At 49.0% G+C, this 15,013-nt stretch overlaps 4 protein-coding genes across 4 annotated transcripts; 3 read left to right on the forward strand and 1 right to left on the reverse strand.

Moving 5' to 3' along the window:
• Window positions 1–1,852: 1,852 nt before the first annotated feature.
• NECHADRAFT_104905 (uncharacterized protein) lies at window positions 1,853–3,235 on the forward strand (the record flags this gene model as incomplete). Its single annotated transcript, XM_003049096.1, has 4 exons — window positions 1,853–2,033; window positions 2,110–2,399; window positions 2,454–2,602; window positions 2,659–3,235. The coding sequence occupies 4 exons, from the start codon at window positions 1,853–1,855 to the stop codon at window positions 3,233–3,235; spliced, it is 1,197 nt and encodes a 398-aa protein (XP_003049142.1).
• Window positions 3,236–3,475: 240 nt separating this feature from the next.
• Window positions 3,476–5,321, reverse strand: NECHADRAFT_45102 (uncharacterized protein; the record flags this gene model as incomplete). Its single annotated transcript, XM_003049356.1, has 3 exons — window positions 3,476–4,189; window positions 4,244–4,801; window positions 4,854–5,321. The coding sequence occupies 3 exons, from the start codon at window positions 5,319–5,321 to the stop codon at window positions 3,476–3,478; spliced, it is 1,740 nt and encodes a 579-aa protein (XP_003049402.1).
• Window positions 5,322–8,420: 3,099 nt separating this feature from the next.
• On the forward strand, window positions 8,421–9,255 carry NECHADRAFT_7302 (uncharacterized protein; the record flags this gene model as incomplete). The annotated part of the gene is made up of 2 exons (XM_003049097.1): window positions 8,421–8,523; window positions 8,585–9,255. Coding segments are annotated over 2 exons (774 nt in total), but the record flags the coding sequence as incomplete, so codon positions are not given.
• A 1,272-nt stretch (window positions 9,256–10,527) lies between these two features.
• NECHADRAFT_62422 (uncharacterized protein) lies at window positions 10,528–12,112 on the forward strand. The gene is made up of 7 exons (XM_003049098.1): window positions 10,528–10,671; window positions 10,738–10,828; window positions 10,899–10,940; window positions 10,994–11,148; window positions 11,206–11,243; window positions 11,299–11,436; window positions 11,495–12,112. Exons 1-7 carry the CDS (start codon window positions 10,618–10,620, stop codon window positions 11,964–11,966), a joined length of 990 nt encoding a protein of 329 aa, XP_003049144.1. The 5' UTR covers window positions 10,528–10,617; the 3' UTR covers window positions 11,967–12,112.
• The last annotated feature ends 2,901 nt before the right edge of the window (window positions 12,113–15,013 follow it).

Below are 15,013 nucleotides of genomic sequence, written 5' to 3' on the forward strand. Positions count from 1 at the left end.
GCTGCTTAGCTGCTGCTTCACACCGAGCCATAACATTGTTAGAGGTGGAGGTTGCCAAGCAGCCTCTGAAGCTGTCGGCTCAACGACTCAGATTAGGTACTGTAAGCGACTTTCATCCTCTAAACGGCCGAGGTTTAACCTGTGAAGAATCCGATCGGATTCAGTTTCCTCAATGAACACGTACATTGCGTTGCAGCCCATGCTCTGTACCTGTTTAGTGGCCTGCAGCCGAGGAGGTGCATTGCTATCAGATCGATTTTTGTAAGCTTACAAAGCCATTACCTTGGACTGCTCATACATATTGAAAATACGGGAAGATCGGGGCGCTACGATTGTGCGGCTTTGCGATGGTTCCATTATGACCACCAGTGGCGGTTCTCAGCACCCTCATTACCTCACTGCCCTGGGGGCGCCAATCCTTGGAAACAGCTGAGAAGTTCCAAAGTCAACGAGGATTAGTTAAGAAATGTCTTGAGCAGTCCGAACACACCTACAGCGCCTTGTACCAGTGCTGACGGCGCCGCGATGACTAGATCAGCGACCAACTCGTCTACTTGGTGTCGATGACGATGTGCGCATAACTGAACTCGTCTCGTTCAGCCACCTCTTGATCAATTTGACGCGATAGATCCTTGGTAGCGTCTGTAGACACCCTTAAGTATGGACGAACTCATCTCGATGGCTGCTTCAAGACCTTTGAACCTCAGCCTCTCACGGTGAAATGATGATGTGAGGCAATTACCAAACAGCCACAACCACAATCTAGATACCCTACATCTTCCCTTGTGTTGCATCTCTCAGCTTCTCTTGATCAGCATGAATTTACCAATCCCAGAGCCAACAGCTCATGAGGTGCAAACCATATCTGGCGCCACAAACCTTGTACAGTACAGTACCACGTAGTATGGGCAGGGGAAATGGCTGGGTGAAGAAGCCACAGCAAGCCAGCAATGGACAATTGACGGTGACACCATCTCCCACCCCCAAACCATCGAGATCTCAGACTATCCAGGTGCAATACGACTGTATTCATTCTCACGAGGGAACAACATTGAGCACGGAACATCGCTCTCGGCAGTGCAACAGCATGTGCGTCCACACCGAGCTGCTGTACCCCAAACGCCATGATACGTGGCCCCTTCCAAGCGACTCCGCCTGTCCGCCAACAGGGACGATCTTCTGCAATAGCACATGCACGTCACTGTTCCGGGCGGTTTGGGCAACAGACGGAGTACAGTACTAGAGGCAATAGAGGCAATACAAGTCAATGAAGGCAATGGAGGCAAGAGAGGCCAAAGGGAGCGGTGAGGCCACCCAAGATTAATCAGATCTTATCAGATTGGGTGTGCGGGGGAATTGTTAAGCAAAGGGCGGGCGGCAAAACGTGAGCGGAAAAATTGGAAAAAAATTTCAAGGAAAAAAAAAAGGACCAGGCCAGGCAGGAAAAAAGGTGTCGTCACGCCCTCGGCAATGCCTTGAGGCCCAATTATTGTGGCAAGCTGCAGGGCTTGGCTGCGTCATTTTACCTGTTGATTTGCCCGGCAGCTGAAAAGCGGCCTCCGCCCTGCATTAGCGACGTCGGTAGCGCGTTCCAGGCGGTGCAGGCGGCCCGCCAGCTTTTCAGTGCACCTCAGTCCAGGGTTCCAGTGCCTTCAGTGGAAGTGCGGGGAACTCACTGATAGGTCCGAACTTCGGCCATTGAGTCACTAGCAAATATCAAGCTCTTCCGTCCTCTCCTTTCTCCTCCGTCTTTTCCTCCTCAGCAATACATCACCACTTGTCGACGACATACACACACAAAAAACACACACATAAACAGACACTGCATAGTCTGGATGCTAAGGCAGATACAATGCAGACAGCCAACAACCCCATCTCCCACCACACTAGCCACACCATGGGCCAAGGCGCCGCCAGCAGCAACGGCGGCGACAATAGCAGCGGAACGCATTGCGTGGGTCACCATACGAGCCACACCATGGGCAATGGTGCCAGCAGCAGCAGCTCTGGTGCCAATGGGGGAGGTGGGGTTGGTCAGGCCTCGGACGGGGAGGGCAATGGTACGTGATGGTATTCCCATCTCTCTATCACTCTGCTAACTCACTGTAGGACGCAACGGCAGCGTCCTGGAAGCCTCCCTAACGAGCCCTGACATTAACGATTTGAACACAACTACAACTATCGACGACGATACCGACTCTCTCGCCGACAGCATCAGCGATCTCACCGATGGAGGTGCCAGCTCTGGAGCTACCTCGATGCGCTCCTCTGTCAACTTGGCTAACTTTAGCATCATCGACACCACCCTGCGCGAGGGCGAGCAGTTTGCTACGGCCCATTTTGATACCGAGACCAAGATCAAGATCGCTCAGGCTCTCGACGAGTTTGGAGTCGAATATGTGAGTCGACGCGGCACTATACAGTATTGATGTCTTGACTGACACACCACCCAGCTCGAACTGACTTCGCCTGCTGCGTCTGAGCAGTCCAAGCTGGATTGCCAGGCCATCTGCAAGCTGGGTCTCAAGGCCAAGATCCTTTGCCACATTCGATGCAACATGGATGATGCCAGGATTGCCGTCCAGACTGGCGTCGACGGAATGTATGTCTACCAAAACAATACAACACAGTCAACATGATACTGACAACACCTCACAGCAACATGTGCATCGGCACGTCTGCTCAGCTCATGAAGCACTCCCACGGCAAGGACCTGGACTGGATCGCCAAGAAGGCCACCGAGGTCATCCAGTTCGCCCAGTCCCACGGCGTCGAGGTCCGCTTCTCCGGCGAGGACTCTTTCCGCTCCGACTTTAGCGAGATCATTAAGCTGTACTCGCTCGTCGACCGTCTTGGCGCCCAGAGAGTGGGCATTGCTGACACGGTGGGAGGAGCCACCTGGCGTGAGGTCGATGAAAAGATCTCGACCCTTCGACAGGTCATCAGCTGCGACATCGAGACTCACTTCCATAATGATACTGGATGCGCCGTCTCCAACGCCTTTACTGCCCTTGAGGCTGGCGCTACACACATTGACACGACCGTCCTGGGTATTGGAGAGAGGAACGGAATTACCTCTCTCGGAGGCCTCATGGCCTCTCTGATGTACTCGGAGCACAAGTCTGTCCTGAACAAGTACAAGCTCGAGAAGCTAGCCGCTCTCGAAGAGTTGGTGGCCAAGGCCGTCGACGTGGAGATCCCTTGGAACAACTTTGTCGTCCCCGCCAATTTTTGAAAATCTCCGGATAGGAGGATGACTCTGGAAAGCCTGTGAAAGGGCCTATTAGGGAGGCTTCTCACTCGATCTTTACTTTCGTTCACCTTACTTTTGGGGCACTCACTACCTCGGAAACTTTGTGTCTCTACAGTCATTACCTCTATAAGTCGCGCTCCTTACTTTGGGCACTTTGCATCTCCCTGATATGTGCCATGAATCTTTTGCATTGACTACCTAGCTTTGATAGCATAGTGACGTCTAGTAAATTCGAGATCGTAGCTTGACGTAAACCTCTTTGGGGTTTCGGGTGAGGGAGAAAACCTCTTTGGGTACTGCCAGAGCGTCTGGCAACGACAAGAGTTCAAATTTCCACGTTATGAGCGTGAAAAAGATCTTCATCTCGCGGTATGCCAGCCTCCTACCGAAACACGCTCTCGGACCGAGTCCAAACGCTTGAATAGGGAATAGGTTTGCGTCAAACACCGTCTCCTCGGTGCCATCCTCATGCTTCTCTACTCGAAGCCACCTCTCAGGGGAGAAAGCCCCTATGTCGATCTCATCGTTGACAGGATGCTTCTCCCTTCGTGATGTAGCCCACTCGCTCTGGCGAGACTCGTCAAACTGGATCCTCGGTGTAAAGACACTTGGTCCGTTAGCTAGGAACACGACTGTCGTGCCCTTGGGGATGTGGGCGCCCAAAATCTGCGTGTCTGTCTGCGCCTCACGCATGCACATGGCCAGGGGTCGTGAGTGGCGGAGCACCTCCTCGACGACGGCATCTAGGTACGGCACCCGGGCCTGGATGATCTCTTCGAGTGAAGGGAGCCGCTTCTCAGCTCTAGCCTGGGGGTGAGCTAGATCAAGTGCCTCTCGGAGGCGAGCCTGAACACGCTGATCACTGCTGAGATAACTTATTCCCCACCGCAGGGCGGAAGATGTTGTCTCGTGGCCACCGATGAGGTATGTCATCAGCTGTAAGGATCACGTCAGCTACATACTAAGCATATCTGGCCGCCGTTTACAAACCTCGCTGGTGATCGTTTGTGAGTAGTAATCAGGTTTTCTCCCCTCCTTCTCTGCCATGGCTTCTTCTCGAGCAAGAATCTGATCCACAGCGCACCGTTGGGCCTGACCAGTACGTCGGCGCTCAAGGCCATTAGCGATTTCACGTTGTTGTAAACGTGTAGCCAAACGGCGAGCGTTTCTCATGACAGAGGAAAAGTTACCGTAGAGGAAATGAAACAGCCGGGGCGAAGGTGACCTGATACTCATGGATACACTGTCAGACATTCTGGTGAAAGCCTCAAGTTCTTCCGCAAGAGGTTCCTCCTTGAAGACGAATTCATCATCAGGGCCTCCGGTTGCATTGATTTCACTCTCGTGGTCGACGTCAAGAGCCTCGAGAGCCCTAACCAACTGTGTCTGATCAGGATCGAGACCGAATGCAACACAGACGATGATGTCAAGAGCGGCATGGTGAATCTCGCGGGATGCTCCAAAAGGGCGTCCCTTAGATAGGATAGCCTTGCACTCCCAGAGCTTGAGAAGCCTAGTAAACTTGTCATAAATCTCAGGGGCAGAGATCTGGACGTGGCTTAGTATCCATTGGGGGGAAATACTATGATTCGAGACTCACCTCGGCCAGGAAAGACGGTGTCATCAAATCTTTGACAAGTTCCTTGTTCCTTCGGAATTGGGGATCAGAACTCTTGAGAGTAAGCTGACCGCCGGGGATAATGCCCCCGAAGACGGAGATGGTGACTCTGGCTCGGTCAAACTCCTTGAGGCGGTGCATGCAAATGTCGGCCGCCTCGTGATGGTCCGCGACCACAACCCATGGCTTGCCAAATGGGGCGACAAAGGCTTGAAATAGAGGCGACTGGTGCTTTGTCGGTTGAGTAGCTAGCCAATTGGTTACACTACCAACGGCCTTGATGGCAGGGAGATCCCCCAAGATGCGCTCCTTGGCTTCTGCGTTGTAAGGGATAAAATCCAGGGGTCGAGGGTAGAACGCGTCGCGGAACGTGTAAATGACTGCAACGAGGACGCTGCTACCTACCAGCAGCTGCAGCGGCAGCGAACTGGTCACCTCTGGCCATGACATGTCGTTGCAGTCTGTGAACAAGGAAAAGCACAACCGGCCCTTGAGAAATGGAAGGACAAGCAGGTTGATACAAGCCGAGCGAAGGGCCTCAAAAAAGGAAATCCAGACCTCAACAAGTTGCCGAGCAGGGGTCCTGGCCACGGCATCTCAACAATGGGGCCGCCAGCCAATAGATGTCGCCCCAGTCATCCGAAGGGCTGGCAAGCCCGTAAGCTGACGGTAGCTAGCGTCGTCTTGGCGAGCAACGGGCCCGCAGGGTTTTGTAATACCGGTTCATCATTGGTCTCTTTGTGGACTCTTGAGGATCTTAGTTGCATCGTTAGTTCACGCAATGGAACCTCTCCTGGGTAATAACTATAGAGCCTCTGTAATACAGAAAAATAGGCCGTTAGGCCACCCAAAAGGTAGGGGCCCCCATAACGATAAGGGGGCCTAATTGGCTCTATTTACTGTACGACAGCCTCTAAATTGACTATGTTTTGAAGCGTGATGTAAGCTTAGAGCTTGCCTCTCGGTTGTCAGAAGGATTCTCATATTATAACAAAGGAGCTAAGCGACAAGTGCCACAACTTGACGCGTAATTAATCCCATGTTTTATGTTCAAAATTCGTCGACAATAACCATCACACCACAGGTCCACCTTCAACAAGATACCAAGAATAGTGGGTATGAAAAGAGTCTGAAAATGAAATGATTCGTTAATATGGCTAGTGGCCATGGTGACCTCTTTTAGAAACGCTATCGACCATAGGAAGAATAATCGCAAGCTCATTCATTTCTTCTCAAGAATTGATGTTTCCTCAGCAGTAGAGCGTCGACCCAAAGCTTGAGTACGGTGTGGATAGCGGCCAAACTGCCAGATCGAGCCTTTGTGCTGTTTCCCAATATTTTAAGGAGTCTGGACGTAGGCCTCACACTCTCCCTTTCTGCTCAGAGCTTGGCCTCGAAAATAGGAAACTTGCGCATCTTCGGGCTACAAGGCACCCTCTATGAGGATTTGAGTGTCGCTGAACATCTTGTCATGTTCTAGCTCTACCCCGTCTTGCTACGCCGAGTGCCCCGCTAGAAAAGGAACAGTAGCAAGAAGCTAGGGAGATGCTCGCTCCTTGAGAGCCGTCAGCGAAGTACCTCTTAACATACGATCTTCAAGCCCCTTGATAAAAGATCCACGAATAAGCAATCTCTACTTGTTAATCGCAGTCAGAGATTTCAACAGTATCATACAATATTGTATGCCCTACCAAGACTCAAGGCAAAGGTCGGTCGGTACTACTTGAGGTAGTCCCTTCACGGAAGAAAACTGGGCTCGGGGGGGGGGGGGTTGATTCTCTGCTATGTCAACCCCTCCGGCAAGCTTCCAGACCATGACTCAAGACCACTGCCCGCATGCGACCCTTCGACTTGACCAAACACAATATGATCATCTGAGGGTCTCAAGACTCTTGTGGAACCTTGTAATCTTTGAATGTGCATCAGGCAGGTTCCGTCGAGATCATTAGGAGGAAGGGAATGCCCCAAAGTGACGATCAACCTCAACACCATTGAATGGCATATGGCTCGAATTCTTATGTAGATTGACCGAAGCTCTCAAGGTACTTCACAGTTCACAAGCACTGACTCGTGTTGGCCCGTTAGCCCGTGCCTTGTTCATCGACTCGCGGAATGAAAAGTGCCTGAACACGCCTGAACTCAGATTGAGATCGAGAGGAGCAAAGCCGAAAAGGGTAAGAGTTGCTACATTCGATTGTCCCATCAACGCACGAATCTTAGTTTCGAGGTCCATGTCTCCGGGAAGGCATCCATAAAGCGGAGGTTGCACTCCACTTCATGCTAAGGGCAATTTAGATGTAGGAGAAGGAATCAGTCACTGAAAAATAAAATCGGTAATACATCCCGAGTACGATTTGACCTGGGAGAGAGTTCCTCCGGGGCCGGGGGAAATCCACTACTTCATTGCTCATCAAGAGAAGGAGCAAGGACATAAGAACAACTATTTGCCTCGTTATTTCTTGCCTTGAACCAAACTCACGACTCGCAAGTTCTACGGTTCATAAATATTGATCTGAATCTTCGCACATGGACACATTTTGCCTCTACGACGGCGCCGCTCCCAATACCCTTGCCTCCCTCGACGCTCCCAGTCATATTTTTTACAAGATGGAAGCCTATTCTACTGGGCGCAAACCCCCATTCTATACACTCATTGGTGCCAGTCTCTCCCCGGACATGGCTCTTTCAACTGCTTCACACCCGGGGAGGACCCTGGCGACCTCAAGACGCTTGACGACCTTCGCAAACATGTTGATGCTGCGCGGCACATGGTTCAAAGACTCGATCAGCAGAAGCTTGTTAGCCTGAGCTCTGAGGTTACTTGGAACATGGGGCCTGTGGAAAAGGAAACCTCATCGGCATATGGTTTTCTTGACAGCTTCGTGATCCCTAACATGTACTTCCATGTGGTCACTGCCTAATATCCTCAGGAACTCTGGGTAGATATTAGGAAAACGGATTACTTGAATCATTTTCTTGATCGCCATCTGGCGTAGTGGGCAGTACATGCCACACACAGTCACACGAAGAGCGGCCAAGGCCATTCGAAAATCCGGAAATACGTACCGTTCATTCTCGATTCTCTACGATCTCAGTATGCTAAATATCTGTCATCGATTAGGTAACCACACGTGGAGAATCAAGATCAAGCCACAATTAACCCAGTTATCAGCAGTGAAACCCCCTTTTGACCAAGTAAAGCCACACAATATGAATGTGTGAGGCCATCCTTTGTCCTTCAATTTGGCAGGTTGATTTCCCAGTAATGTGCTATTGTCTTGCTGATCCAATGCGAGAAACCTCTCACGATGCATGCTGCTGCCTGACATTTCCCACATTTGGCCAAGTGCCGATGTTGCTGACCTCGGTCAAGCCTCTTTGAGCCTTCCACAGGACGCCGATCCAATCATATCTGCTATCGGAATGCAAGCCTCGTTCAAATCCGACATGTCCAGGCAACCATGGATAAGTCAAGTACGGCAGGGTCTGCACACAAAAGAAGTGAGCCTCTTCTCTCAACATCAAGCACAACAACACTCCATTACCACCATGCCTGTTGTCGTAGTGGCCGGCGGCTCTGGTGACCTAGGCGGTCTCATCGTCAAGGCATTGTTTGATACAGGGAAGCATGAGGTATATGTGCTATCGAGAGGTGTACGTCATGCACGAACTTCCGCCACTTGATGCCTCATTCTGACTATCCTAGCCACCAGCTGATTCTCCGGAGCGAGCGTCTCCCTTGACTGGCAAATCCTATGTCCCTTTCATTCATACTGATTACTCGAGCACTGATGTCCTCGCTGAAGGCCTGGATATGCGCAGAGTTGAGGTGGTGATCTGCGCCTTCAGCCTTCGTAACGAGAGCGCATGCAATGCACAGTTACAGTTGATACAGGCCGCCAATAAAGCCTCTTCTGTCAGACGCTTCATACCGTCCGAGTTCAATATCGACTATGATCTCGGCGATGCAGTGCCGTATTCGAACAAGAGGTTTCACTTGGCCGGTAGACGAGCGCTCGAAAAGACAAGTCTTGAGTTTAGTTACATCTATCCCGGCATGTTCATGGACTACTACGGCATGCCGAAGTTCCCAACACCACTGAGACCGCTGTGCTTCCTTATCGACCCCGTCAACCAAGTTGCAGTCCTTCCAGATGATGGCGAGGCAAAAATGTCCATGTCCCTCACTACGGATGTTGCTCACTATACTGCCCTGGCGCTTGACTTGGAGAAATGGCCGAGAGTCATGACAACAACTGCAAGCACCGTCACCTTGAAAAGCCTTGTGCATCTTTTTGAGAAATACACGGGTCAGCCATTTCTTGTCGAGTATCAACCAGTCTCCAAGTTTCTAGAGCACGAAAGCCTCTTACTTCCTAAAAATTGCGCCATTGCTGAACGGTTTCCTCAGCGATTCCCGGGTGGTCTCAAGCAAATTCGGGCCTTGATAGCTGATCTTGAGGCCAGTGTAGCCCTCGGAGCGTACGACCTGGATAGGATCGAGGGCCAGCTGAACCTCACTGAGGTCTTTGAGGGGAGGTCACCTTCACCTACTCGTATTGAAGACCTGATGAAAACAGCGTGGGGACAGTCGGGGCCTGAGCAGTGAGTGGCCTGAGCAGTGAGTGGCCTGTGACGCGCTGGTGGCGATGAGGAGAAGAGACTTGGCAGAAAACAGGTTCAAGGTTGAAATTCAGGATTAAACATGAAGAAGATAGCAATTCAGGAGGAAGAGTCGAACATTGGAAGCCACGGATTTATAAGTGAATGGACAGAAGCCGTATAACGCTGTTCATCTGATCCTCTCAACCAAAATTCATTATAAGTCATCATTTGCTGTGATGTGAGCCTTACATAGCCATATCCGTGGTTTTGCAGCTCGTCAATCAAAACGATCAGGATCCTCGTTATCTATTAATACATACCGTGTTTTTGTTTTCTGTGTCGTTGTGCACTGTTGTCGACCCTTCACCACACGGGGGATGGAGCGTTTCCCCGACGTCCATTCGGCCTAGAGATATATCTCTAGTAAAATGCTTCTCTTTCTTAATGTCATCCCTTGAAATAAAAGAGACTATTTGCGTTAGGGTCCTCAGATGACGTTGTCTAGAAGAGAGGTGCTCCTACTCCAAGGTGGAGATGCCAGGGGAAACAATGCAGGTGAGGTCTTATCAAATTTACTCGAGAGCGATTTTGCCCTAACTCTGAAATTAACGGTCTATTGATTGCGACGTTTGAGCAATTTCAGAACATTCCAGCACCAAAAAACTGCTATTGCTAAGGCTGTTACGGATACTGCCAAGGCTACTCCTGCACAGACTGGTTGGGTCTTGGGACAGTTCTTTGACAGGGTGGTACTCCAAAACGCGGCCAATACTAGCAGAAATTAAAGGGCCAACAAGGCAGTGAATTCGAGACATGAGATCCATTAACTTAAAGCTCTAGACGCACATTTACATGTCTTGCATCGACGTTGATAACTTGAGTTTGGCCCATTGCACCATCGTCTTCACAAACTACCAGAGAGCCAATAAGAGTCACTCTGCCCCTGTCAGCTCTTCGGTCCAACCACAGACGGATGACAGGCGGGGCGTGAAGGAAAATCGTCTGTTCAAACCCCGCTTTGTTCAAGAACCACATCATTCTTTCTTTCAATCTCTCCACAGCAACTCCAGAAACTCTCAGGTTACGTACGCTTCTTTGACGAGACGTATTACAGTAAGCCGTGAAAGGGCACCACACCAATATGCAGGAAATCATTGAGCCGGACGACCATGACTCTACCTATGGCGACAACGAGGTCCGGATCATCCGCCACCTCCGCGATCGTCGCTAGTTCTATTAGGCTAACCCGGGTTTGGGATAGGACACGGCATCCTCGACGGCGAGCTTGAGTAGCTCCATTCTAGACTATAGAAAGGAAAACGGTAGAACTTATCACAAGTTCCACGATGGAAGTCAGTTGATTGCCCCCTTGCTTAGGCCTTGAAGGCTGCTCTAGGGGCAAAATGAGCTGATTGCGTCCAGAGTATCACTTTCCCAACGATGATGCCGAGAACGAAAGACTAGGTAAGTTATATGCCCTTATGATAGCCTGCCACTGGCTGACATCAACTTCCTAGACCTCCAGCATCACATCTTCTACCTCACTCTTGATGGAAAGTTGGGATTTGCTCCACCCAACAAGCCTGATGCCAAGGTTGGACGAGTTCTCGATCTTGGTACTGGTACTGGCATCTGGGCCATGGATTTTGGAGACGAGCATCCCGAAGCAGAGGTCAGAACCCAAAGTGTTGATCAACTTCTTCATTCATCTGACATGTTTGTCTTGCAGGTTATCGGTATTGATCTCTCACCAAGTCAACCTCAATTGTGAGCAAAAGCCTTGGATGATCCCTCTACATGCAGAAACTGACCAAGATCAAAGTGTCCCCCCTAATGTTAGATTTGAGATTGATGACTGGGATGAGGAATGGACATACTCGCAACCGTTCGACTACATACATAGCCGGATGAATAACTCCAGTATATCTGACTGGGAAGATTATATTCGAAAGTCGTTTGAGTAAGCCCCTCATCTTAGTGTCCCATTTGCCCCGAAGGTTGGTGTTCACCTTTTCTAGAAATCTCAAGCCAGGAGGCTACATCGAGCTCCAAGAATTCACGCTCCCTCTCTCTGACGATGGCACCCTCGCACCGGAACATGCCCTTTTCCAGTCTATGAAGCATCTCGGTGAAGCTGCAGCCAAGTCTGGGCGCGCGTTCATTGACCTCAACAAACTGGGGGGGCTGCTCGAGAAAGCTGGCTTCGAGGATGTTCAAGAGTACAAGTTCAAGTGGCCCTCCAACACATGGCCACGGGACCCCAAGTACAAGGAACTAGGCATCTGGAACCATGAAAACATAGTAGCAGGCCTCCAGGGCTTTTTGATGGCGGCTTTGACGAGAGGACTCGGGTGGCAGGCTGAGGAGGTCAACGTTCTTGCTGCAAAGGCCAAGCAAGACATGCGTAATAAGAGCATCCATGCTTACTGGCCCATGATTGTGGTCACCGCAAGAAAGCCTGTACCCAAGGAGACTACTGCAGAGAAGTAGGAGATGGCAATAAGGGCTATGTAATAAACGCAGCTTGGTGGTTGCTCTGCGAACGACCCTGCTATCAAGCACATACTTTTTTTTACTTCACCTCATGTACTCTTTCAGACCGACTATTTTGCTAGAAATACTATTTCAAAGGCCTTATATATCCCTGTGTGCACTCGTTAATGATCAATAGTTACACGTCAGCGTTGAAACGATATCCGAGGAGTGGGCATATTACGCAGCTGACTGGTGAGGACTGAACTCCTTCACTCAGATGTGCCAGGAATATGTACGTTTGATTCCGACCGTGAATTTGTAGGTATAAGGCATGTAAGTAATCTTGTGACGCATTCGTCTGGCCGAGCATATTGGAGAAGAGATCATGCGACGGGGTGACGATTAACCCCCCATGATTCCGTGCACTACGTATAGTTCTCTCCACAGTAAAAAAAAAAAAAGCTCTTGGTTTTGGGTTAAAGATTAGTAAGAATTAATGCCATAACTCGCCTTATTGCTCAAGTGTCCTTGGCTGAGATTTCACACCCTGTTTGTTATGCAACTTATGTTTTCAGCCCACCGATAACACACTTGCACTCGTTGAGACATTTCACATGCCTCGCCGTCTAACAAACCAGCCATACAGGAGTCAGGTTCAGAATTGTCTACAAATTACTTAATGGAGGGTTAATGGGAGTTGACTACATGACGGTCGTGAATGATGCTGCTACCCTATGGCGACCACCAAGTGAATGTGGGTTGTTGAGTAAAGATGGTATGGAGTAGAAGTTGGATAAAATGCATAAGTAGAATAGAAATCAAGTGTTGGACAATTGAGCGACATGTCATACTTTTATTTTATGTCCACATAGCCGAGTTATGCAATGCCCAATGCACACCATCCACGCGTGTTGAACGCGAACACAACACGACTGTTGTCCTAATGATGTGATGCGGTCAGGTTTTGTGAGTATGTTATGCAAGAGCTCATTTACAAGAATTGGGTGGCTGGGACTTCGCTTCGCCTTGCCTCTTTGAGCCAGCCGCCAAGATCAGAACGCGGTTGAGGTGTCCCTTGCAAGACGCGTCTCGCGAGGAACGCGTCGTTGCACCTTTGCGTGGCGGCGCGCCACTGCGTGGCCGCTGTTTGAAGGTACCTCTGTACCAGACAGGGGAGTTGGCCAAATACCTTTGTGGTGCGTCCACGGACACTTGCCAGACCTCAAGGGGCACCTCTGGTCGAGTGAGACACAGTCGATGGAACGCAAATTTGTGCTACCTAACTGTGCTCGAGTCTCTGGAGAGGGTGTGTTTCACCATAGCGCTTGATGTTGCAGGGTGATGATGTATGCGACAACTCTAAGCATGTAATGCTGCACCGAGAGTTTTACGAGCGCTGAATGACACCTTCCGTGTGTCAGGGCTCATTACCAGCAATGCTCACGTCCATATCCTAGTGAGCGTCCTGAGGAAAGCATGCAAGACACCTGCACTACGGGTGCAAAGCCCAGTACTGTTCCTCCATGCCTGAAACCAAGCCTTTGACTATCCAGATGGCCTTGCTTTTTTCCCACAGGAGACGTTTAAGAGTTGCGACAAAAAACAAGGCGCACACATTTCTCTCGTATCGACAAAAACAACTCTTGAATTACACTCAAGTTCACTTCCCGCCAACAACAATGCCTCTAGAGTTATGTTCCTCAAACCCCGCATGTGAAACTTCGCCTCCTCCCTTCGAACATCAAGGAATTTAAGGCCATCATCAGGACCCTCCAATAGCTTAATCTTTAGAAAGCGAAAACTACCACTAATGGAACATTTGAAAGGTTCATGGGTCTAAGCAGTGTGGCTAACAAACCGACCGACCTAGACCGGCCCCTTCGGTCTGTCGGTTTGGGTTGGTTAAGGCTCCCGGTCGGTCGGTCTTGGTCTATCTGGGTGCGCTGCCAATTAGTCTAGGTCGGTCTAATAGTCCCATACCGAGGTTCAACCGGTGCAATTAAAATAATTCCCTAAATAGTTATTAGATATAATAAAACCCTTTTTACTATTCTACGGAGGCACTACTAATGAACTTAGATTACTAGCCCTCTTATTAGCTACTATTTTTAAAGCTAATCGGCCTTGACTACCTTAGGTACTAGCTAGTTACGCTTATCTATAATTATTTTCTTAGTCTAGCTAAATACCCTTTTGTATTTAGAACTTATGCTAGGAATCGAGAATAGATCTAATGCTATTCGATATAAAACTAGATATTTTAATTAATATCGATTCCACTATTTAAGAGGGTTTATAATATTGAGATCATAGGCGTAAATTAGCCGTATCTAAAATATATTAAGCTCGCTAACTACCTTAACCTTCTTTCGCTGCGTATTCAAGGAGTAGATTAATCTTTTCCTAAATAAACTATAGTTATTAATATTAGCTTTAATCTCATCGACTTCGCCTTCTAAAAGCCCTACTTAAGCTTAAGCTTTAACTTTAGCCTATCGGGCGTATTCGCTAAATAGGCTACCCACGGCGGACTATATATCGTTATACTATTGCGGTCTATCTATCGCGGTTTTCTAATGCCGCTTAAAGTAGTTATACCTATATAATAGGTAAAGGGCTAATACTACTCAGTAGATAGGTATATGGTCCAATTTAATATAATAATCTTTAAGCTTCGCCTATCCGCAATTAATTCCTGACTTAAAATAAGAGGGCTCCTCGAACTAAGTTTCCTCCGCGGCCTACTTAAATTTAATAAATAAGTAATCCATTATCTTAAGGGTCTCCTATATTATACTATACCCGCCCTCTACGCCCGGTTTACTAGTATTACCCTCCATAGTCTTTATAAAGATATAAAATAGCTTTAGGAAGTCATAGAAGCACTCTAATTTAGCCTAGTCCGCAGCATTAAGGAAATCCTTCGTTAAGTCATAATAGACTAGATTATTTTTCGGTTTTTGCCAATGAGATTAATAGAGCTCGATAGCGCTACGCAGCTTAAGTACTAGGATAAGTTAATCTAGAGTTAGCAAATATCTAACATAGGTAATAAAGGCAGA

The sequence above is a fragment of the Fusarium vanettenii genome (genome assembly GCF_000151355.1).
Source record: "Fusarium vanettenii 77-13-4 chromosome 7 genomic scaffold NECHAsca_9_chr7_10_0, whole genome shotgun sequence".
NCBI lineage: Eukaryota > Fungi > Ascomycota > Sordariomycetes > Hypocreales > Nectriaceae > Fusarium > Fusarium vanettenii.

What these genes read in the sequence shown, in the direction of transcription:
- NECHADRAFT_62422 (XM_003049098.1), top strand. Translation starts at nt 10,618, where the DNA reads ATGCAGGAAATCATTGAGCCGGACGACCATGACTCTACCTATGGCGAC. An exon ending in TCACCAAGTCAACCTCAATT is followed by an intron (nt 11,244 to 11,298) that starts GTGAGCAAAAGC and finishes CCAAGATCAAAG; the next exon opens with TGTCCCCCCTAATGTTAGAT. An exon ending in TATATTCGAAAGTCGTTTGA is followed by an intron (nt 11,437 to 11,494) that starts GTAAGCCCCTCA and finishes CACCTTTTCTAG; the next exon opens with AAATCTCAAGCCAGGAGGCT.